Source organism: Schistocerca nitens, chromosome 4 (assembly GCF_023898315.1).
Source record: "Schistocerca nitens isolate TAMUIC-IGC-003100 chromosome 4, iqSchNite1.1, whole genome shotgun sequence".
Classification (NCBI taxonomy): domain Eukaryota; kingdom Metazoa; phylum Arthropoda; class Insecta; order Orthoptera; family Acrididae; genus Schistocerca; species Schistocerca nitens.
In genome coordinates this window covers 443303863-443327910 of record NC_064617.1, presented here as the reverse complement: position 1 = coordinate 443327910, position 24048 = coordinate 443303863, and the positions used below count along the sequence as shown (strand labels likewise).

The following is a 24048-nucleotide window of genomic DNA, read 5'->3' as shown; positions in this document are numbered from 1 at the left end:
TTTCGGTAGTGTAAGTGATAGATTCTGGGCGGTGAACGGCAGCTAAAATATAATGCTCTTCACTGCATTTAGTAAGGATATCATTCTATTTGTAATAAATGGTTGTCATAGGACCAGTTTCCAGTTATTTGAGACATAGTTCTTGAATAAACATTATTTAATAGAAATCTCTGATGTGTACGTCAATTTCAGACCCTAGAATAAAGGCCCTTTGTTTTAATTACTCCTGTATGGGTATTTAATATTTTCTATATTTTATTAATTCGCAATTATAGCCAATGCACTGACCACATGACTGCAGTATCACAGCTACAGGTTATTATTTGCAGTGAGTTAGCTGCTGCGCATGGAACCAGAGATGTGCGGCTCGATCCTAGGACATTTTCGAGCTATTCTTTTCAAACACAGCCACACATAGCCCAAATACCTAAAGTACGAGTAACCACAAGTCTCACTTGGTTTGTTCATACGGAATGCTGATTAGAGGAACTATTATTTAGCAGATGAATGAATGTGTAACGTTGCAGGGCAATGTCACCTCGCAGCTAGCAGGGATAGTAAACAGTGGCACGTCGTTACCAGTGCGTAAAGTCTTTTCGAATTTCATTCCTTGTATTCAATGGGACAGCAACTGTGCCTCGCAGACACGCGCGTGAGCAATATACGGAGATGTCAGCATCTGAGAGAGGACGTGTAGTTGCTCGAAGATGACAGTTGGAATAATAGGCGAATCACTCGACATTTGAATAGGAACGATGACTCCGTTCCACGAAGTTGGTGGGAATGGGTGAACTACGGCCGTACACAGCGACAAGAAGGAAGCAGTCGACCTAGAGAGAAGACAAGACGTGACGAACGAGCAATCGTCAGAGAGGCACTCAGAACCCTGGAGTCATCATTATAACCGATCAAACGTACAATTGGTGCTCCAGTGGAGGACGATAATAGATGCCTCAAAGAAATGGAGCCCCTTGCGCCAACTGCCATTGATCTCTATACATTCGCAAACTCATTTGCAGTAGTGTCGGGCACATTCGGCCTGCAATCTCATTGACTGGATTAGAGTTGCTTCAGTGATGAGACGCACTTCGAAGCAGCCACCGCTGCAGTCATGGACAGTGCGGCTGGTCCCGGCGGAGGTTCGAGTCCTCCCTCGGGTATGGGTGTGTGTGTTTGTCCTTAGGATAATTTAGGTTAAGTAGTGTGTAAGCTTAGGGACTGATGACCTAAGCAGTTAAGTCCCATAAGATTTCACACACATTTGAACATTTTGAAGTAGCCACGATGACCAGTGAAAACTCCTCTAGAGACGCCGTTGTAACAGCTGGATATCAGCCTCGCCCTTGCGCACCCGTACAGCCCGGCAACCGGGAGTGATGGTCTGGGATGTCATTTCATCTCATAGCGGGAAAGCTGTTGTTGTCATCCACGGCATCCTTACACCTAACCGGTATGTCGACGATACTCTAAGCTCCTGTTTGTTGTCCTACATGACAATCCATCCTGGGGTTCCATTTCAGAACGATAATGCCCGCCCACACACGGTGAGAGCTTCTACTGTTCGTCATCGTGCATGCCAAACCATACATACGTCATCAAGGTTACCGATCCTCTCACAAACTGAGAACGTTCAGAGGATTATCGGCACGGTCCTCCAGCCATCTCTGGATTTTAAGGATCTAACGCACCATCTGGACAGAATTTGGCACGATATTCCGCAGGAGGACATCCAACAACTCTATCAATCAATGCCAAACAAATAACTGCTTGCATGAGGGCCAATGGTGGACCAACGTGATACTGAATTGTCCAATTTACGTGGCACTTTCTCTTGAATGAATCATTCAATATTTCTGAAACTGTAGTCATTAGATTGTCTGAGTGTACATCGCATCTACTGACTTCCGTGTCATTCAGATAATTCCTTTATGGTGCGTCTTTTTTTTATGTCGTCTAGAGTACATTGTAAAACTGGAAGGCAAGAGACCGGAATCGGCCGTTGCGTTGTCAACACGCTCATGGCAGGTTATGTCGTTGTATCAAGCCTTTCGACTGTTTTTTGCACTGAAGAACTACGAGCCGGAACTGTTCAAATGGTTCAAATGGCTCTGAGCACTATGGGACTTAACATCTCAGGTCATCAGTCCCCTAGAACTTAGAACTACATAAACCTAACTAACCTAAGGACATCACACACATCCATGCCCGAGGCAGGATTCGAGCCTGCGAGCGTAGCGGTCCCGCGGTTCCAGACTGAAGCGCCTAGAACCGCTCGGCCACCCCGGCCGGCTACTCTGATAGCCACTGTTACTCGCACCAGGCACTTGCACGAATTATTATGCCATTAATGTGAACAGACAGTTTTAACCTCAAGAGGACGAGGATGAAGGCTGCAACCGACAGAGCAAATGACGAAGCTGTTCTAGCTATGATGCTTATCAGTATGCATGGTGGCTCGAGTCGTATTGCGAAGGTATTCGAGATCAACCAGACGAAGCCATTCGCATCTCACGTCGGCAGATTCCACCCTTATCATCTATCAATACATCAGACACTCGGAGGACATGATTCCGAACGTTGTGTAGAATTTTGTCTGTTTGGTCTGCGGTGTGTGGGACGCGACTCTATGTTTCTCAACATGTGCTCATTACTGATCAAGTAACGTTTACAAACTACAGCAATGTACGATTTACATAGAATGTAACACGGGGCAGTTGAAAATGCGCATTGGTTTCGTCAGGAATATAACCAACAACCGTGGAGCGTAGATGTACGGCACGGAGTCGTAGGAATTTGCATTGCGAAACCTTATTCCATTCTAGAGGTTTTGATTGGATATATGTATGCACACTATCTAACGAACATTCTACCTGTTTGTGTAAGCGACACGAAGGCTGCCCAGTTCAATCTTTCCGTGTTGAAATGCCAATACTGACAGTAGGATGCGACGGAATGTTGCAGTACAGTGGCCGGCTAGGTCCCATGATTTGACTCGTCTTGACTTCTATCCATGGACAGCACTGAAGCCCCAACTACGTCAAACGATATGCGTCGTCGAATAGCGAAGCAAACAACGGCATTATCTGTGCATCTCTCTCTCGAACAGAATTGAGAAATGTGCCTTATAGTCGACGGTAAACATGTTGGGCACATGTTTAAGTAAGGTCTAAAAGTACGTTCCGTTAGGAAAGGTGTCTATTTTGTTAGGAAAGGTGTCTATCAGTCGGTCTGAATAGAACATTTAATTTACTTAAGTATTTTCCGTTAATTTAAAAGCTCGAATTGTATCTGTACACCAATTTGTCCGATATCAAGTGTTGTTTTTAAGAAGTATTCAGACGTCTCAAAGTAACGACACTTTGGGATAATTTTGACAAATCTAAGAAACAGTAGTTTCGGTTTTTTTTTCTTTAATAGAGCTGTCTCTCATTATGAAGTATTAAATATGAAGGGCCAATATATCTGTTTCGTCTCTGACAAGAAAGCAGCAACGAGAAGGGTTTGAATAGAAAACTGCTTGATAAAACTATAGCTGGTTCGACAAAATATGGAAACGTACACGTTTTAAATAGCCTTACTAAAGCTTACCTGACGCGCTAGAAGTTAATATATACTGCAATTTCATATACAACAAAGATAGCTGAAGCTGTATCTAAGTGGCATGGGAAGTGAGGCTTTATGTTGGTAGCGTAGGCCTGTCTTGCTGCATACAATGACGGAACCTGGCATGAGAGTTCTGACTGGCGGTGTTTGGACGACAGTAGCCCACGCTGTCCGAACTGCTTTCCAATTTTAGTACATATCTGGGATTCACTTGAGGAGGGTTCCAGCGTGATTGTTAACAGTATCACAGCAATTGTCTTTCCAAGAGCTGCTGAATTCATTTACGAAATATATAAGGTTCCTTAAAAAGCCATGTTTGTTTCACTATATCAGCTGAGACCAGCTTTCTGACCATTACCATTACGAAACATTATGTGGCCCTCTGCATAATATCAACTCAGGAAAAACTCGTTTCGATATGTGGAACAGTTCACAAAAAAAGGGCTGTTCCGACTTATGTGACTCGCACAAGTCTTCCATAGTTTTAGCTGGGTCGTAATATCCAAGAAAGAACGAAAATAAAGATTCCATTCTTCGGCTCCGAGCAATGTCGGAACTGGAAACACCACCTCAAATGGCCCCAGCTGAGACCACTGCTACCCATACCCCCTGAATAATACTTTAAATGGTGTACAACAGTTGAGATGTTTATACCTTCATTACTTAAGGAGACCACTGAATGAAGTTCCACTAGATAATTATCCTCGAGTACACTTTAAAATGTAAAGATTCTAACTGAAATATTGAACTTTAAATTCTCAATCGGCCACACATTTGCTGAACCCGATTTGGAGCATCATTCAAAGACGCAACAAATGTTTATCTAAACTATTTCTTTTCTTACTTTTAGACGAATCACATCACAACATATTTAAAATTTCATTTTCAAGTTTTGATCAAAGAGCATGAAACGTAACAGATTTAAATATCTTTCATTCTTCCGCTATTGTTAAGAGTATATAGATCAATTTATTTTCTGATTTGAGATTATTGTTCACTTCATTTACATAGCTTTATTTGAAATATTTAAATTTTCCCTCAAATCACAAATGAAGCGTTTTAATTACCCTGATCAATTTGAAGCAACTAAAACTCAACATGCTCAATTTTATATTCCATTTGTCCGTTTCCCATTCTTTGCTTGGCTATGAAAATTCGGAAAAAAATTTCTCTTAATTCTGTATTTTCTCTTGATTGCCATTATTACTTTCAAGCAAATAACTGTTTGTTTGCACAAACAAACCGCATTCTGATAAATTTGATTCACCGTTTGTCAGTCTTTCACTCATCGTTTGGCTTTGAAAAACCGCATAAAAATCAGTTCTGTAGCTTATAAAGAGTCTTGTTTTCGCTCCGGTCAAACATTTGACCGATAGCTTCACTCAGGTGTGAAGTCTTCCACGTATTCGCAGTGCAAAAAGGTTTACTTAGGCATGTGAAAGAAAAACAACTACTCTCTAGGTAGGAAAAATGTATAGTTCGTAATGAGAGCAGAATTTAAGTTTTTGAAAGCTTTATTGCAAGACACGTCGAATTCAGTGTTTTAAAAAAGGATCATCTGTTTGTGTAATAGATGACATTTACTCTAGAAAGTTTTTCTTTGAATAAATACCTGTTGAACAGCAGTAATTCCGCTGAACAGATCTCAGTAGATTCGCGGAATAGCTTTACTAGTGAACACTCTTGCAAGTTCTGAAGATCACATCAAGTAAACAGTTTTTTTTTTTTTTTGTTGCTGAGCAAGTATCACAAGTATTTTTTAAAGGAACACACCGCCACCTATTATTTTATTGTTTATTTAAGTACAATCCAGGTTTCGGCCTTTTATGCCATTTTCAAATATTTCATTTTATGTCTTTAACATCTACGTCAGGTCACTGAACATACTGTCAGGTTCAAGTAGGCCATAAATTAAGAAAAATGTTGGTTCCCCATGAAGTGCTGGATGTAAAATAATCATCCTGATCTATTACAAGATAGCGATTTTACATATGGCATTTCGTGAGGAGCCAATATTTTTCTTTATTTTGCGGCCAGCTTTGAGCTTGACGGTATGTTCAGTGACCTGACGTAGATGATAAAGACATAAAACGAAATACTTGAAAATGGGACAAAAGACTGAAACCTGGATTGTACTTAAATAAACAAGAAAATGATATTGGCTGTTGATTCTGTGTTTCTGCAACATTTATTTCGCGATGCTCTTGATTAGTACATACTACACATTGTGACGTTCCGCTCTATCTTTCTGTACCCCTATATCGGTTATAACAGTGTGCAGAGTATTCAAAACGCAGCCTGTATTTCTTCAAAAGTGATTGTTGGGAAAAAATCAGATAATACAGTGTACTCGAGGTATGCTAATATCTTATAAATATGATATCATACAATATGCAGTCACGTAGCAATCTTGGCGCTGCAATCGGCGTTAAATCTCTTCAGATAACTCGTTATCTGAATTGCTTTCGAAAGTTCTCTGAAAGAGGTATGACGCCAGTGTGACCGGGTATAAAGATGCAGCATCTTGGAGAGATCAAGTAAGTTTTGCTGAGACACTGATCACAGCCGAGCTCTCATTTGTAATGAAAGGTAAGTCTACCATTCTTTTGATATGCTTTTCTCTTTGAGAGTCGTTACTCATAACTTTTCATTTTCGTTTTCCCCTTGTCTCCAACTACCTGTTAAATTTGCTTACTCTGAATGATGTGATATGTCTATCGTTCTCACCAGAATCGTGTAAAATCAGCAGATTGTTTACTGAACTACGATCTTCCAATATCTCGTTGCGAAACGTTAACTTACATCAATGGGAAAGCTAATACTTCAAACTTCGCCAGACAGGATGTTTCTCACATAAAGTCACTGTCAGTATTATTTGTTTCCTTGTCTGCATATACGCAGAAGCGTTCATTGTAGCATTTTCCCTCACGACTTTTTATGTATTCAACATGAATTAAGTCAAATTGGGTGGGAGGTAATTACTGAGAGGTAATGCCACCATTTTATGTAACAAAGAGGTGTTTGTTGTATTGATTTATTTCGTCTGTCTTTATGGCTTTAGTTATTATTATTATCCGTCAACAGTATGTGGGTATCACACACAGTATACTGTGCGTTTTCGAATAGGAATAGATGATAGAATATTTCCACCTTCTTCAACTTATCAATGATCGGTTGCGTTTACTAAGTCGGTTAGCACAGATGAGACTGGAAAAATATATAAGTAGATTTAAACATGAAGAACACCAGAACTTCTTGCCTTATAGTTCCAATGGTTCCCTTATACAGTTAACAGGCTGCGAGGTATACGATACATTTTATTGCTTCAAGGGCTTTTTGTAACCTTAATACCCGTTTATTACGAATTTCTAACATCATCAATTTCTGTTCGTTTAGAAGAGCAGGTGGCAAGTAACCGTTTGGCTGGACTATGTGACGAAAAGCCTATAGAGCTCATGTCAGTCTGGTGTGATATATCGTGAATTTGAACGTGCCATGGATAAAGACTGAATGATTTATAATTGCAAAAGAGTGTTTTAATATGCTATAGTTTGTTCGATAGTCAATTTCACATTCGATTTAATGATTTAATAAGCAGCGCTGAAAAATCTCAATGATAAAATACATCTGAAATATTAATTTCAAAAACAGATTCACACAAATAACTTGAACTTTTTGATGTGGCGTATCATATCCAGCACGCAAGTTGACTGAAGTTTATTCAAATCTCTTACCCTTACTGAGGTATTGGTTCTTCTCAATAATTTAATAAATCGATGCTCACATAAGACTGCTTAAAAGTATTTAGCGCTTATAAATGAGCTGATATGTTTCTGAATAAAGGTGAGAACAGATCTCGACCAAATTATTAAGACTTCATGAATTACATTTTTACTTCCTAAGCTTTTGCCTAAATTTTGCACAAATGTTCACGTATATTTTGGAAGCTGATGCACCTATTAAATGTTAGAGATGTTCAGGAATTTATCTTTTGAATGACTGTGTCAGTGACACAGAAACAAGTCAATATCACTGAAGTTAGTTGCTGGGTTCATACATATAAAGAAATTTAAAAATTTACATTTATCGAATCGTTCTCGTAAGTGTTGATATCTGAATGGAGAAGAGAACAGCTTAGTTACAATTAATGTTACCTAACTTCTTAAATTGAACTCCAGACACTGAATAAATGCCAAATTGTCACTGAAACTTCCTGGCAGATTAAAACTGTGTGCCCGACCGAGACTCGAACTCGGGACCTTTGCCTTTCGCGGGCAAGTGCTCTACCTTGCAAGGTTCGCAGGAGAGCTTCTGTAAAGTTTGGAAGGTAGGAGACGAGATACTGGCAGAAGTAAAGCTGTGAGGACCAGGCGTGAGTCGTGCTTCGGTAGCTCAGTTGGTAGAGCACTTGCCCGCGAAAGGCAAAGGTCCCGAGTTCGACTCTCGGTCGGGCACACAGTTTTAATCTGCCAGGAAGTTTCATATCAGCGCACACTCCGCGGCAGAGTGAAAATCTCATTCTGGAAACATCCCCCAGGTTGTGGCTAAGCCATGTCTCCGCAGTATCCTTTCTTTCAGGAGTGCTAGTTCTGCAAGGTTCGCAGGAGAGCTTCTGTAAAGTTTGGAAGGTAGCAGACGAGATACTGGCAGAAGTAAAGCTGTGAGGACCGGGCGTGAGTCGTGCTTCGGTAGCTCAGTTGGTGGCCGGCACGGTAGCTCAGCGTGTTCGGTCAGAGGGTTAGCTGCCCTCTGTAATAAAAAACTGAGTGAATGGATCAATAACGAACTTCAATGGGCATCAGGTGACGTCCGCCACGAACAATTCAAACGAACAATAACGAACAAAATGAGATTACAAAAAATAAAATAAAAGTTGGTAGAGCACTTGCCCGAGAAAGGCAAAGGTCCCGAGTTCGAGTCTCGGTCGGGCACACAGTTTTAATCTGCCAGGGGGTTTCATATCAGCGCACACTCCGCTGCAGAGTGAAAATCTCATTCTGCAAATAATTACTGTTTCGCAAAGGACGTTATTATTTTTCTCCTTGACTTTGCTAAGTGTTTCTCCTAATACTGAATAATGATAAGTGCTTACGATACATCGAAATCCACTCCCGTATGATTTAGAATCAATTCTCAGGGTTCTTCTGTGTAAAGTTAACCGTTTATATTAGATCAGAAATTTCGATTTATGTGAACTGTGTAAAACGACAATAGCGAGCTTAGTTTTATATAGCTCGATACGCGCATCATCATGTACCAGTTTTACATTCAGCACATCACTGCACTCGTGCTTCACGTTTTGTTTAGCTAGAGCTGCTGGTAACGGAATAAGTAAATATATTCACTGTTGTATCTGATAGGGCGATGCAATAAAATTTTCCTGTAATAAAAATGTAAACGAAGATTTACTTCAAAGTTCCTTATTTTCTGACACAAAAAATGGCAGCTATGCTTCTTATAATCGTATTCTCTGACAAAATATATCACGAACACGAGCCAGCACACATCATTCAATCAAAATACACTGTAATACACCAATAAAGGAAAACGGTACACCATGAAGGAATTATCCGAATGAGACGGAAATCGGTACATGTTGTGTACATGAACAGACACACAAACTGTGAAATTTTTAGGATAAATGGTTGACTTCTTCAAGAGACCAAGCTTCACAAATTGAGAAAGCTAGTAACACGTTGGTCCACCTCTGGCCCTTATACAAGCAGTTATTCGGCTTGGCACTGACTGATGGTGTTGACTGTCCGTTTGGCCCCATATGGCCCGTCAACCATGCGTGATGGTCTGGTGCGATTACACTTTTCTTAGCAGGACCCATTTGGATGTCATCCGCGACACCCTTACATGTAGCACTGCGGTGGAAATGAAATGAGCGTTTGGCGTCATTGGCCGGGAGGCCCCTCGCGGGGCAGGTCCGGCCGCCATATCGCAGGTCTTATTACATTCGGCGCCACATTGGGCGACCTGCACGCCGGATGGGGATGAAATGATGATGAACACAACACAACACCCAGTCCCGGAGCGGAGAAAATCGCCGACCCAGCCGGGAATCGAACCCGGGCCCAGAGGACGGCAATCCGTCACGCTGACCACTCAGCTACTGGGGCGGACAGCACTGCGGTACACCGACGGTATCCTACGCCCCATTTTGTTGCACTTCATGGCAAGCAACAGTTTGCTTACATTTCAGCAGGATAGTGCCTGCCTTCACACGTCGAGAGTTTCTACTGCTTGTTCTTGTGCTTCCCAAATCTTACGTGGCCGACAAGGTTGCCAGATCTCTCCCTATCTGAGAAGCTTTGGCGCTTTATGGCCAGGACTCTGCAACCATCTCGCGATTTTGACGATCTAACATGCCAATTAGAATTTGGCACAATAGCCCTCATGAGGCCATCCAACAGCTCCATCAATCAATGCGAAGCCGAATAACTCCTTGCATAATGGCCCAGAGTTGGACCAACAAGTTATTGACTTGTTCAGTTTGTGAAAGATTTTCTCTTATATAAATTGTCCAACTTTTATGAAATTGAAATTATTTGTTTGTTTGTAAATGTACATCACATCCACCGATTTTCGTTCCATTCTGAAAATTCATACCTGGTGCGTCATTTTTTTTTTTTTTTTTTTTTTTAAGTGTATACCGAAACACATCGGTGGTTCTGGTGTTCTAGACAACACGTATCCCTTGACATGCAACATACTATGCGACTATAATCTAACTAGCAATAAACCTCAAATACCTGCCGACAGACCCAGCATTGACTAGGTATTCGTTTTACTAATTATCTGTTAGAAACGAAAACAAAAAATTAACTGTTTTCCCGGTTTCGACAAAATTTTATTTCCATACGTTCATGAAAACACCTTTGAAATTATGAAACGGTCGCGCCAGAAATAGGCATTATGTACAAAATCTTAAGTACAGTATCTAAATTAGAAAGCATGGTATGCACAACACAAATTCTCTGCAATGTCTCCTCCCGTACGCTAAGCGTAGCTGCTTCATGTGACTACAACGCTATTTTGTAAATGTCCCTTCATGGATTTCCTTTAGCTGATTCTACTCGAGGAATGTCTTAGCACCAAAGAATAAACATATTAAAATTTAATACATAAAGGCGGCATTTTTTTCATGCAACTCACTGTTTATGATGTCATGTCACCTGATTCATGTGTCACGCAACAATGTAATTTTGTAGGTACATTCAGCGTCATGCGTAGATACTGTCTACAAAATGTGTTGCGAATAGAATTAGCACAAAAAAGTAATAAATTTAAACATCATCCACAACATGGCACAGTTCATGCATGTTAGCGTTTATGACTTCATACCTTCTGGTACCATCATATAGTACCACAGAAGTAATATATTTAAACGTCATGCTCGATGCAGAAGTTTCACACGCATCTTATTCTTTATGAAGTCGTATCTACAGAACATTGATAGGTAGGTGCTTCTTACCCCAAAGCGATTCTTATCTGACAGTGAGGGGTATGGGTACCAAGTTTGGTTGAAATCGATAACACATTTTTATAATATGTATGGATTCTCCATAGAATGGAGCTGAAATCTTACCTACGCGCTCAATGGTGACATAATTTTTAATGAATCTCACGACTTACATTACTAACGCTGACAATACTCAGTACAATATGAATAGGATATCCATTCCTTTACTCACTCTCCATTTGTTTACAGTGCAAGACATTACTTTGCATATAGCTTTCCCTTTCGCACTTTTCTAATAAAGTATAATTCTGTTTAGTTTTCACAGGGTTAGCGGTGCTCTTGGTTCTGGCGGCAGCGGCTCTGGGTGCCCACCTGCAGTCACTGGCTGACCCGCCAGTATGTCCAGAGCGGATACCGGGCGTGATACTCAACATTACCTTCTACCCAAATGAAGATGACTGCAGCAAGTACTGGGAGTGTGACAATGGAAACCTTTATAACGGATCGTGTACTGATGGCTTGATATGGAATCCCAACGAGGACTCTTGTGACTGGCCATATAATTACGACTGTCCTTACGATAAGAAGAAGCAAAGTCTGTTGCCGGGTGAGGTTCCCCAACTGCAGTCACGTGCAGATCCGCCAGTATGTCCAGAGCGGATCCCGGGCGTGATACTCAACATTACCTTCTACCCAAATGAAGATGACTGCAGCAAGTACTGGGAGTGTGACAATGGAAACCTTTATAACGGATCGTGTACTGATGGCTTGATATGGAATCCCAACGAGGACTCTTGTGACTGGCCATATAATTACGACTGTCCTTACGATAAGAAGAAGCAAAGTCTGTTGCCGGGTGAGGTTCCCCAACTGCAGTCACGCGCAGACCCGCCAGTATGTCCAGAGCGAATTCCAGGTGTGGAAATGAACATTACCTTCTACCCTAATGAAGATGACTGCAGCAAGTACTGGGAGTGTGACAACGGAAACCTATACAATGGCTCATGTTCTGATGGCTTGGTGTGGAATCCCAATGTGGACTCTTGTGACTGGCCATATATTTACGACTGTCCTTACGATAAGAAGGAGCAAAGTCTGTTGCCGGGTGAGGTTCCCCAACTGCAGTCACGTGCAGATCCGCCAGTATGTCCAGAGCGGATCCCGGGCGTGATACTCAACATTACCTTCTACCCAAATGAAGATGACTGCAGCAAGTACTGGGAGTGTGACAATGGAAACCTTTATAACGGATCGTGTACTGATGGCTTGATATGGAATCCCAACGAGGACTCTTGTGACTGGCCATATAATTACGACTGTCCTTACGATAAGAAGAAGCAAAGTCTGTTGCCGGGTGAGGTTCCCCAACTGCAGTCACGCGCAGACCCGCCAGTATGTCCAGAACGAATTCCAGGTGTGGAAATGAACATTACCTTCTACCCTAATGAAGATGACTGCAGCAAGTACTGGGAGTGTGACAACGGAAACCTATACAATGGCTCATGTTCTGATGGCTTGGTGTGGAATCCCAATGTGGACTCTTGTGACTGGCCATATATTTACGACTGTCCTTACGATAAGAAGGAGCAAAGTCTGTTGCCGGGTGAGGTTCCCCAACTGCAGTCACGTGCAGATCCGCCAGTATGTCCAGAGCGGATCCCGGGCGTGATACTCAACATTACCTTCTACCCAAATGAAGATGACTGCAGCAAGTACTGGGAGTGTGACAATGGAAACCTTTATAACGGATCGTGTACTGATGGCTTGATATGGAATCCCAACGAGGACTCTTGTGACTGGCCATATAATTACGACTGTCCTTACGATAAGAAGGAGCAAAGTCTGTTGCCGGGTGAGGTTCCACAACTGCAGTCACGCGCAGACCCGCCAGTATGTCCAGAACGAATTCCAGGTGTGGAAATGAACATTACCTTCTACCCTAATGAAGATGACTGCAGCAAGTACTGGGAGTGTGACAACGGAAACCTATACAATGGCTCATGTGCTGATGGCTTGGTGTGGAATCCCAATGTGGACTCTTGTGACTGGCCATATATTTACGACTGTCCTTACGATAAGAAGGAGCAAAGTCTGCTGCCAAGTAAACCGACTGAGTGTCCTCAAACTTCAAATGGTAAACAACTGACAGTCACATTTTATCCCGACGAAAAAGATTGCACCAAATTCTGGTCATGCTACAACGGAAATCTCGTCAAGGGTTCATGTCCAGTTGGTTTGATATGGAATCCCAAGATTAATGCTTGTGACTGGCCTTATAACTACAAATGCGAATACTAGAGTAGGAAATCTATTTCTGCAGTAGTAGAGTCTGTCGGTCCACCAATAAGCCCTCTTACAGTTGGCATCGTCATGTCTTATCCCAATGAAAACGACATCCAAAACTACTGGAAAGGTGTCTATGGTGAGGTAAGAGAGTGTAACGGCGACATTGACATGGTGTGTGATCCCAGCGCGAAAAAGTGTACTGTGTAAATTATTTAACTTGTAATACATATACTGAGTAAGCTAAAATTATCTCGTAACCTCAGGAATCAACCGAAGGGAATGCTCGGCTTATCTCAGTAATATATCTGATTCCAGTTAATCATTTCTCCGACTTACTATAATGTACTGTTTATCAGTAACTGAGTGGGATATTGAGCCTGATTTCATTACGAAATGTTGTAGTGATTTGTATGTATTAATTTTTGTATTTGTAAAATAAATAAATTTATTTATGTATAACATGTGTTCTGAAATTATCCCAAGTCAAGTAGAGAATGATCCTGCGTGTTTCTTGAATATATTATAGCTCAAATTAAAGCCATTACAATTTTCAGGTGTTCGTTCCACTATCACGTGTTTAAATATCACTGTCTTTCTTTTCTTTAGATTTGTAATATCCTGATCTGATCGATCTTCCCTTTGAACTCGGATTGAAATGTTTAACTTCTGTAGTAAACAGCTGAATATCATGAAAGAGGCGAGACAATATAGTTATGAATTAAGGTTCATACAGTAGACGTTTGACAAGATACGCAAATACACTACACAACAAAAGTACTGCACTCACTGTTTCGAGGATGGAGGTTCAAATTCTTGTCTGATCATGTTATCATGATGTCAGTAGGTCATTTACAGGTGGTTTATTTTAAAAGGAAACGAAACATCTCTATCCTGATCCTTGTTTGCTTAGAGGTGTTGCTCCCTCTACTATGACTATGTCCTCCATGGCACAAAAAATGGCTCTGAGCACTATGGGACTTAACTGCTAAGGTCATCAGTCCCCTAGAACTTAGAACTACTTAAACCTAACTAACCTAAGGACATCACATACACCTATGCCCGAGGCAGGATACGAACCTGTGACGTAGCGGTCGCGCGGTTCCAGACTGTAGCGCCTAGAACCGCTCAGCCACTCCGGCCGACGTCCACGGTACATTAAACCTTAATATTCGTTCCTTCTTTCCTTCACGAATTACTTCATAGTATAGTAACGACGTAAATACTAGGCCGAACGTTGTAATTCACTGAGACTGTAGGCCTTCGACTCACTGAAACAAGACATAACCGTTTAAATCACAGGTGGTAACTTCTTTTTATCCTAATATTGACGTTAACAAACGGGAGCTATAAAGAACCTTTCGTTTATATAATGTGAAATACACAGTGAATGTCCAGTACCCGTTGATTGGTCCCAAGAAACGGTTTCACTATCTTCCTATTCTGTTTAGTCAGATATATTTAACAGCCGCTCCACATGCGCTTTACCACATTCATGTCTTTTATAATATCTTATACGTGTGTTTCGTGTGGGACTGCGGCTATAGTGATTGTGTTCCGTAGTGTAAATCGTCAAAATCATTCCATATGGGAAATAAACGTGTGTAGTTACTGATGCAACTCTTTCAGTTTTAAAACTTTAATTGTAAACTACCAAATCGTAGATGATATTGTTAGCAACAGCGAATCTATCGGAGTAGATAGAAAGGTTTACCTCACCGTGAATCAAACTGAATATTCGTTCCTGTCAAATTTAATAAAAATATGGAATGTGACAGAGAATACCAGTAATAAAATAAAATTGCTTGCTGGATACAAGCACTGTTCTGTGCAGTCTAATTGTCTCCACAAAACACCTATGTGTCATCAGACCTGCCGGTAAAAATCAGCATTCTAAACTGATGCCGGCAGGTGTGGCCTAGCGGTTCTAGGTGCTTCAGTGTGGAACCACGCTACCGCTACGGTCGCAGGTTCGAATCCTGCCCCGGGCATGGAGGTGTGTGACGTCCTTAGGTTGGTTAGGTTTAAGTAGTTCTAAGTTCTAGGGGAGTGATGACCTAAGATGTTAAGTCCCATAGTGCTCAGAGCTATTTGAACCGTTTGCCATAAACTGATGAAAGACCAAGCTCCTAGAGGACAAATACACTGATTTGAAGTTTTCCACACAAAACGGGTATTTTCATTTCTCAATCATTTTAACTGCAAAACTGCCATAGTGTGGTGTCAGTTTGTTGACGATGAATGTAATGAGACCGTCATGTCGTTATACGCTAATGAGCTGAGAAGTGACAGAAGTTAGCATGGTGGTGGTTTGCACCGTGATACGGCTTACTGTCAAAATAAATGAATATTTTTGCCTCTCAGTCACATTTGTTGAAATCTGCCTCATCGTAGTGTGAGTAATTGGATGATGCTGAGAGCGTCATTTCTTTACACGCTAATGAGCTGAGATGTGTCTCGCGGAATGCCCGCTCGGTCTGAGGCACAATGCACGGATTGCGCGGTCCCTCCCGCCGGATGTTCGAGTCCTCCCTCGGGCATGGGTGTGAGTGTGTGTGTATGTGTATGTGTATGTGTATGTGTGTGTGTGTGTGTGTTGGTCTTAGCATAAGTAAGTTAGTTTAAGTAGTGTGTAAGTCTAGGGACCGACGATCTCAGCAATTTGGTTCCTTAGGAATTCACACACATTAGAACATTTGAGATGTGACAGAAGCTACTAGGGAAGCATCGTCCATCATGATGCTTACGTTAAACTAATGAAGTGATCGTTTCTGGAAGAGTCAGCCAGTATGTTGCTTCCACGCACGTATTCTTTGTGAGAAGACCACAAAGGCAACATTAGAGAGATCCCTGCTCCCACGAAAGCATATCTACATCTACATCTACATCTAAATCCATACTCCTCAAGCCACCTGACGGTGTGTGGCGGTGGGTACCTTGAGTACCTCTACCGTTTCTCCCTTCTATTCCAGTCTCGAATTGTTCTTGGAAAGAAAGATTGTCGGTATGCCTCTGTGTGGGCTCTAATCTCTCTGATTTTATCCTCATGGTCTCTTCGCGAGGTACACGTAGGAGGGAGCAATATACTGCTTGACTCCTCGGTGAAGGTATGTTCTCGAAACTTCAACAAAAGCCCGTACCGAGCTACTGAGCGTCTTTCCTGCAGAGTCTTCCGCTGGAGTTTATCTATCATCTCCGTAACGCTTTCGCAATTAGTAAATGATCCTGTAACGAAGCGCGCTGCTCTCCGGTGGATCTTCTCTATCTCTTCTATCAACCCTATCTGGTACGGGTCCCACACTGGCGAGCAGTATTCAAGCAGTGGGTGGACAAGTGTACTGTAACCTACTTCCTTTGTTTTCGGATTGCATTTCCTTAGGATTCTTCCAATGAATCTCAGTCTGGCATCTGCTTTACCGACGATCAACTTCATATGATCATTCACCTTCTTTCCTCCCGCCCTCGGTCACATACCAGTTGTGGCTTGAAGAGTGTAGATGGAGAGATGCAGAAGTAAATGTAGAAGACAGTGTTGAGGTCTCATCATTTACTGTAGACGTGAATTGTTTACTACTGGAGGTAATAGCAAATGACTCAAGCCTTCTGTGATTCAAGACTCTCGTCTTTTAGAATTAAATCTTGGTAAGAAGGGGTACAAAACATCATAAAACCTTAAAAAAGATGACGCAAAATACGGCTTCGAACTTTGAATACATATATATCGGAAGCATACATAAAGAATCGAAATAAAGTCCATTAAAATAACACAATGGTGTATAAAACGTAAGTGCGAAAGTAACTTTCGCATGATGTGTCTCTAACAAGTAACATAACTTGATGAAACTTGGACCATATATAGAAAGAACTGCTACAGTATTGTAAAGAAGGTAACTGAAAGAAACACTCACTGAGATAAATATAAATGACATATTTATTCAAACACAATAATTACACTGAAGTCACCGTGATCTATGATAGTCCCAAAGACATTAAAAATGGAGGGACATGAATCTTCATACGGTATGCGACAACTATAGACGGCAATGCATCCTCTACAGCGTGGTCCCATTCTGACCACAAGGCTCCTGAAGTGTTCTTCTGATAGGGCGTTCCATAAACGCGGCTGACAACTGCCGGGAAGTCATTCGTGCATGTGGATATGCTGCAATACATCTCACTAATTCATCCCATCAGGTATTCGATTGTATTTTAAGTCTGTGGAACGGGTAGGCCAGTCCTTTGTCCGAATATCCTCATGGTCCAAGAGCTCCAACTGCACTGTACAGTGCGGTCATGAAATGTCATCCCCGAAAATGAAGTTAGAGCCAAATGGACTTGCATGAGGAAGGAATACAGTGTCACAATAACATTGACCGGTAACTGCACAATGTTCAAAGGTCTCGTGGCCAGTACGACTATACAATATTGTGCTTCCCCATACCATAACCTGGTCTACCAGGACCACCATGTTCGACAATGTACCTGGGTAAATTACTCGTTCTCATCCCTCGCCATCTGAGGATACTTCCGGTGTCACTAGTCGGACTGAAGCAGATCTCATCCGAGCACTGGACCCCACTGCTCACTGGTCCAGTTCCTTGGCTCTAGACACAATCGCTACCGGTGCATTCCTCTTAACCGTGGTTTCAAATTGCACCCGCTGTTTGACGTGTGTTCCTTTTTGCCTTCTAAAGAAAGTGATGCTCAAAACGCAGATAATTAGCGACCCATTCCCCTGTTGTCACCATTCTCAAAAATAAAAGAATCAATTATGAAAGACAGATCAAAGAAATATTTCATAAATACAACCTTTCCAGCGAGTCACTGTTTGGCTCCCGATATGGTAAGAGTACACAATCAGCCATACTAGAGTACACAGAGCTGGTACTTGACGCGCCTGACAAAGATGAGTGTTTCACACGCATAGTTTTAGACTTTTTAAGACTTTTGATACTGTTGACCATGAGATGCGATTGCATGACACCAACAACTGAAAGAGACAACATTTACTTTTACATGTGTCCAGCGAATCACATTCAAATGGTTCTGAACACTATGGGACTTAACATCTGAGGTCATCAGTCCCCTAGAACTTAGAACTACTTAAACCTAACTAACGTAAAGAAATCACATACATCCATTCCCAAGGAAGGATTCGAACCTGCGACCGTACTAGTCGCGCTGTTCCGGACTGTGGCGCCTAGAACCGCTCGGACACCGCGGAATCACATTCCCTTGGTGGTCTGACCACTGCAATCGGCAATTCAAACTTTTTTCTTTCATAATAAGCATGACTCCAAATCACTAGATTTACGGAATGGTTTTGAAACTGTTCCTCACAATCAACTTCAAATCAAATTTCGTGCCCTTTGAGTATCGTCTGAGCTGTGAGACTAACCTTGCGATTTAATGTCAGAAAGGTCACAGTTCGCAGTAGTTGACAGAAAGTGGTAAGATGATCCTAAAATACATTTGCGGTTCCTGAAGAAATCGTTATAGGGCGTCTGCACTTCTAAATTTGTATAAATGATTAAGGGGACAATCTGAGCGGCTTTCTTCGATTGTTTGCAGGTGATGACTTCGTTTATCGTCTAGTGACATCAGAATATCAAAATGAGTTACTAAACAATTTTAGAGAAGATATAAGCACGGTGTAAGATACACCAATTAATTTTGAGTATGAGCCGCCTCACTTGAATACCAAAAAGCTCCGTTAAATTTAAGTTACACAAAAATCACACGAATTTACATGCAGATATTACAAGTACTAACAACTTTATTTGGAACCAGCACATACAAGATATTGCAGGGAAGGCGAACTAAAAACTGTTTTTCTTTGAAAAAACACTTCCATCGCGCAACAAGTCTACTATGGAGACTAGTGTATGGAACCCTTATTAGAAAGCATTTGCGGAAGAAATCTAAAAAGTTCAATAAAGGGACATTCGTTTTGTATTACTATGAACCAAGGGCGGGTGCGTCACGGGTATGATAAACACGGATATGATAAGCGAGTTGGAGTGCTAGTCATTAAAACAAATTCGTACTGTGTGGCGGCGCAATCTTTTCCAAAATTAAATCAAGTTTCTTCTTCTAATGTCAAAATATTGTCTGGACTACAACATACATAGAGAGAAATTACCATCGTCATAAAACAGGAGAATTCACAACATGAACGGTGAGATTTAGGTTTTGTTAAACGGTCAGATTTAGGTTTACGTTATTTCCAAGTGGTATTTGAGAGTGAAATTGTGGGAATATAGTCTAAAAATAATTCTAAACAACCTCTGCCAAAAACCTGCGAACTGCAGAGTAGCTTTGTGGATGTAAGCGTAGATACTCGGAACAACTTATGTATTAGGAGTAGAAGGAAATAACGGTAACCCGAATGATGAATTCACATAACATTTTTCTAACGTACATGTTCTGCCTATTTTGTAGATGTGTCTGTTATATGTTAGCACTTACTTCTAAATAGAGTGGATCACATATTTCTTTATTAATGGCCCGTCGGGGTACGTTTCAGCCTGTATACATCAAAAGAAATAGCTTTGTTACAGCATTATTTATACTATTCCGTTCTTTGTTACCGACACAAGAACCCTTTACCAGCTCCTGTAGATAGTACTGTTTTCAGCAGTGCTATCAGCATCAGTTACATTTCTGGCGGTAACAAATATTCTTTATCTCGTTTGTAATATGAGAAAAAATTTTGTCAGCTCCATAATATGAAGTCAATGTTTTAAATGTACTAGCAATTCTGGCAAACGCATTTTTTATTGAAACGCTCAAATGACATTATTTAAATAACAACTGCGAAGACTGTTTTTCATTTATCGAAGGCTTGGCCGTTGTCGCTGAGCGGTTCTAGGTGCTTCTTCCGGAACCGCGCTGCTGCTGCGGTCGTAGGTTCGAATCCTGCCTTGAGCATGGATGTGTGTGATGTCCTTAGGTTAGTTAGGTTTAAGTAGTTCTAAGTCTAGGGGACTGATGACCTCAGATGCTAAGTCCCATAGTGCTCAGAGCCATTTGAACCATTTGAAGGCTTGGCAACTTACAGCTATACTGTTTTGTCAGCTTTGAACCACTGCCATACCATCTTATTTCCTTGGCGTTTCGTTAGGGATGACGACAAAGCGGTATGTAGATTCGTAATATAGCGAATTAAAGTCTTGACGGCTAATAAATTCACTGGTCCAATGAATAAATATAGGGTGACGCACGAAAAACCAGCCAGGAGACAGGTTGCTCACAAATTGCGGACTGACTATTGTCCGCCACGAGCAGATACAACAAATATACAAACATCTCGGTCCGGCACACGGTTATAATCTGCCAGAAAGTTTCATATCAGCGCACTCTCCACTGCAGAGTGAAAATCTCATTCTGAAAACATATAATAATTACATAATAAGGAAATAACAAATAAGCTAATGCAGAGGTCTATATTTACTGAACTGATGACAAATGGCGGGCTATAATAAGCAGTCTAGTAGTCGGGTCCCGTTTTCCGTGCGCCACCATGTATTACGTAACCACGACCTGCTCTCCCAAATAGTAACTCGTTTTCTGCAACATCTCCTTTTGGAGAGCTGCATTCGAAAACGGTATTGCAGCTATTCAAAAGTGGGGTAGCAGAATCACGAACGTGTGTTGGCGTTACTAACATAAAATACTGATGTAACTGCCGCAGCACATTTGGGAAGGCTGCGCTCCCAAAAGGGAGAACATTTACTCGAGCGATGACGTCGCTGCTAGACATCGAGGGATTTGTAGCCGTTCTGATTGGAACAGCAGCTGTGCCAACGGTCTCTCAAAATACGAGCACATGCGTTTGTCAAAATAGATAATCGAGGTAACTAACATAAGAAAGAGACGCACTATATGTTGTTTTTCAATGTTTTTCTTTTTGTTTTTGTAATCTCATAGGAAGCGGATGCTTACTATGACAATGAGCGTTTACCGCAGACGAACAGTAAAGGCCTTTTTTTCAGACTATGGGGTTCTTAGCAGACACATCGCAAGCTAATTATACTACATAAAACGAATTCGTGAAATAATATTTCGTCTGATAACAATTGTCCAAATTTTTCTCCAGCTAGTCGAATTTGGCTTCAATCATAGCACAAGAACATCAATAAACGTTTTACCAAATGAAACTTCCCAGTAAGTCAAGAATATTATAAGATACTAAAAGCTGTGTACAATAGGCAGAATTGTGCCGTACTCAAGTTTTCCTTTCACTGTAGAAAGTCTCAGTGTAGAAACACTTGAAAGAACATGGATAGATTCTTGGTGAGATGCAGAAAAGGCAACGTGAAGATCGTAGACGAAGGAGTTAGGCAGCAGAATAGAGAAAAGATTGCTGCACCGTCTTTGAGTGAAGATCATGTTGAGCAAACTGATAGTGATTGTCGTAAATGTACGAAAATCACAGAGTTTTATATTTTTTCTTAGTTTTGAATAATTATGAATAATATATGAATTACATAAAGTTCGGATCTGCACTGAAAATCCAAGTATGTAGTGTTATATTTTTTACATTCCAGAGAATGTAGTTGAAATTTCTGCGATTTCCAAAATTACGTTATAGTGATTTTACTAATAAGTAGCTCGTCCACGACTCGTTGCTCGTCCCCGACTGCTGGCTCGTCCCCGACTGACTATCAGTTCCACCTTTTCCACCTAGACCAACCACAATTTGCGCGCGCTACACAGTTCCGTTCCCGAGGGGAACCACACTACCTTTTACATACAAACTAACTAAGAACTCTAAGTGGGGATCAGCAATTTACATAACAGCAAACATACATTTTAAAAAGGACAGAACATTTGCACATATTGACATCTCTACAAAAAGTTATTCACACAAAATTACAATTATATACAGTAAGTTTTGTTCCCTCCAAATGGGACAAAGTGTTCAAATGAAAGCTATGCTACACAGCATAGAACCAAACCATGACATCAAAGTTTGTATAAAGAAAGGAGTATACTATTTTGTGTTATCTATTCAATCAAACACATTTACAGAAGCACAGTAATGTAACATTAAATGAAGCAAAAGCAAAATAAATCAGTACAGCATTAGAGCTATGGTGTTACAGTAGCTCAAGATATCTTTAGCGCCCCCTCCTTGAGGTTTTTCCGTCCCCGCCACTGCATAACAGATGTAACTTTCCCGTCCGCAGCTCGTGGTCGTGCGGTAGCGTTCTCACTTCCCACGCCCGGGTTCCCGGGTTCGATTCCTGGCGGGGTCAGGGATTTTCTCTGCCTCGTGATGACTGGGTGTTGTGTGATGTCCTTAGGTTAGTTAGGTTTAAGTAGTTCTAAGTTCTAGGGGACTGATGACCATAGATGTTAAGTTCCATAGTGCTCAGAGCCATTTGAACCATTTTTGTAACTTTCCCAAATAAACTTCGTATTCAGTTTTTCCAGGTTCAGGTCCTTAATTACATACCAATATTGCTTTAAAAATTATTTTGAGAGTAAAAGTAAACAACAATGAACAAAATTAGCATTTTTAAGTTTTCTTTTGTGCTGGTCAAAAAGTTAGTAATTCGTGTTAGTGAAAGTGCGTGGATATTGCTAAGAATGGGCAAGAAGGTATTTTCGGGCTCTGCCTCCTACTTGTACTGCAGTAGCTCTATGAAAAGTATGTTGTTAATATAATTTATCAATTAATGAATTTTGTTTTTTCTTTTGAATTTGTTTTCAGGGTGGGCGTAAAATATCCCCTCCCCCCACCCCTACCCTTGGAAACGCAATTTCTTGAAAATGCCTTGGACTGCTAGGGTTTGGATATTAATAAATAAAGAAACAAGTCGTAGCCAGGCGGCAGTATTGCAACACTTCGTATGCGACTCTCAAATTTCCTTGTTTCCATGTGATCAGCGACCGATCGCTTCGATTTCTCCACACATGTGTGATCGACGAAGCGATCGCATGCCCATGCGACGGATAGCTGCAATCCGTTGCTCGTGTGTGTGGCCTCTTTAATGCTACCGCTGCTCGGCAATACGGCGATGTACACAAATGTCGGTTTTACTTACGGATGTTTCGTTTATGTTTGCACAGACCATCAGGTCATTAATATCAGCATGAGGCGTTACAAACGTATTACAAATGTACTCACCGTTTATCGGCGGCAAATTCTATCCTTCGTCTATAATAGCTCGATAAACGTAACCTTTGATTAGTAACATTGTAGCTCGATGAATATTCTCAGTCACATCCGACAGTTTTCAAAGAGCACTTGTATCGATCAGGATACAAAATATATCTCAGCAGTAATAGACGTTATTCCTTTGCTTTGTAAATAATCGATAGGTTTTTCTGTAAAGTATAGAAGCCAGTGACCGATGCCCACTCTCCGATTTGATCAGTCACTTGTTTCAGAGATAAGTGAATCGTCAGGCTCATTCTCATGGAGGTACAAAAAGAGAGAGATGACGTTATAGACTTACGTTGTACGTAGATTTGAAACCAAAGTGATAGAGACCTCCCGCCATCTTAAATAGCCCAAAACATTGGCAGAATACTGTTCACGATTGCTTCTTGATCATTGTTCCTGTCGTTTGCACGACCAGCTGTTTTAAATACTAAACATTACAGTGTTTACATGAACAACGTGCTGCCAGGAAGGCAATTTTGAACGTTTTTCTATTCTTGAATGCGTATTTGACCTCTTTAAT

At 41.2% G+C, this 24048-nt stretch overlaps 1 protein-coding gene across 3 annotated transcripts; it reads left to right on the top strand.

The window, feature by feature from the left end:
* Window positions 1-6064: 6064 nt before the first annotated feature.
* Window positions 6065-13816, top strand: LOC126252325 (uncharacterized). 3 transcript variants are annotated; one of them, XM_049953211.1, is made up of 3 exons: window positions 6065-6192; window positions 11388-11932; window positions 12182-13816. In XM_049953211.1, the coding sequence occupies exons 1-3, from the start codon at window positions 6186-6188 to the stop codon at window positions 13367-13369; spliced, it is 1740 nt and encodes a 579-aa protein (XP_049809168.1). In that variant the 5' UTR covers window positions 6065-6185; the 3' UTR covers window positions 13370-13816. The 3 variants fall into 3 exon arrangements, with proteins under 3 accessions (XP_049809168.1, XP_049809169.1, XP_049809167.1); XM_049953212.1 differs by having other exon boundaries at window positions 11388-12430; window positions 12680-13816; XM_049953210.1 differs by having other exon boundaries at window positions 11388-13816.
* Window positions 13817-24048: the final 10232 nt, after the last annotated feature.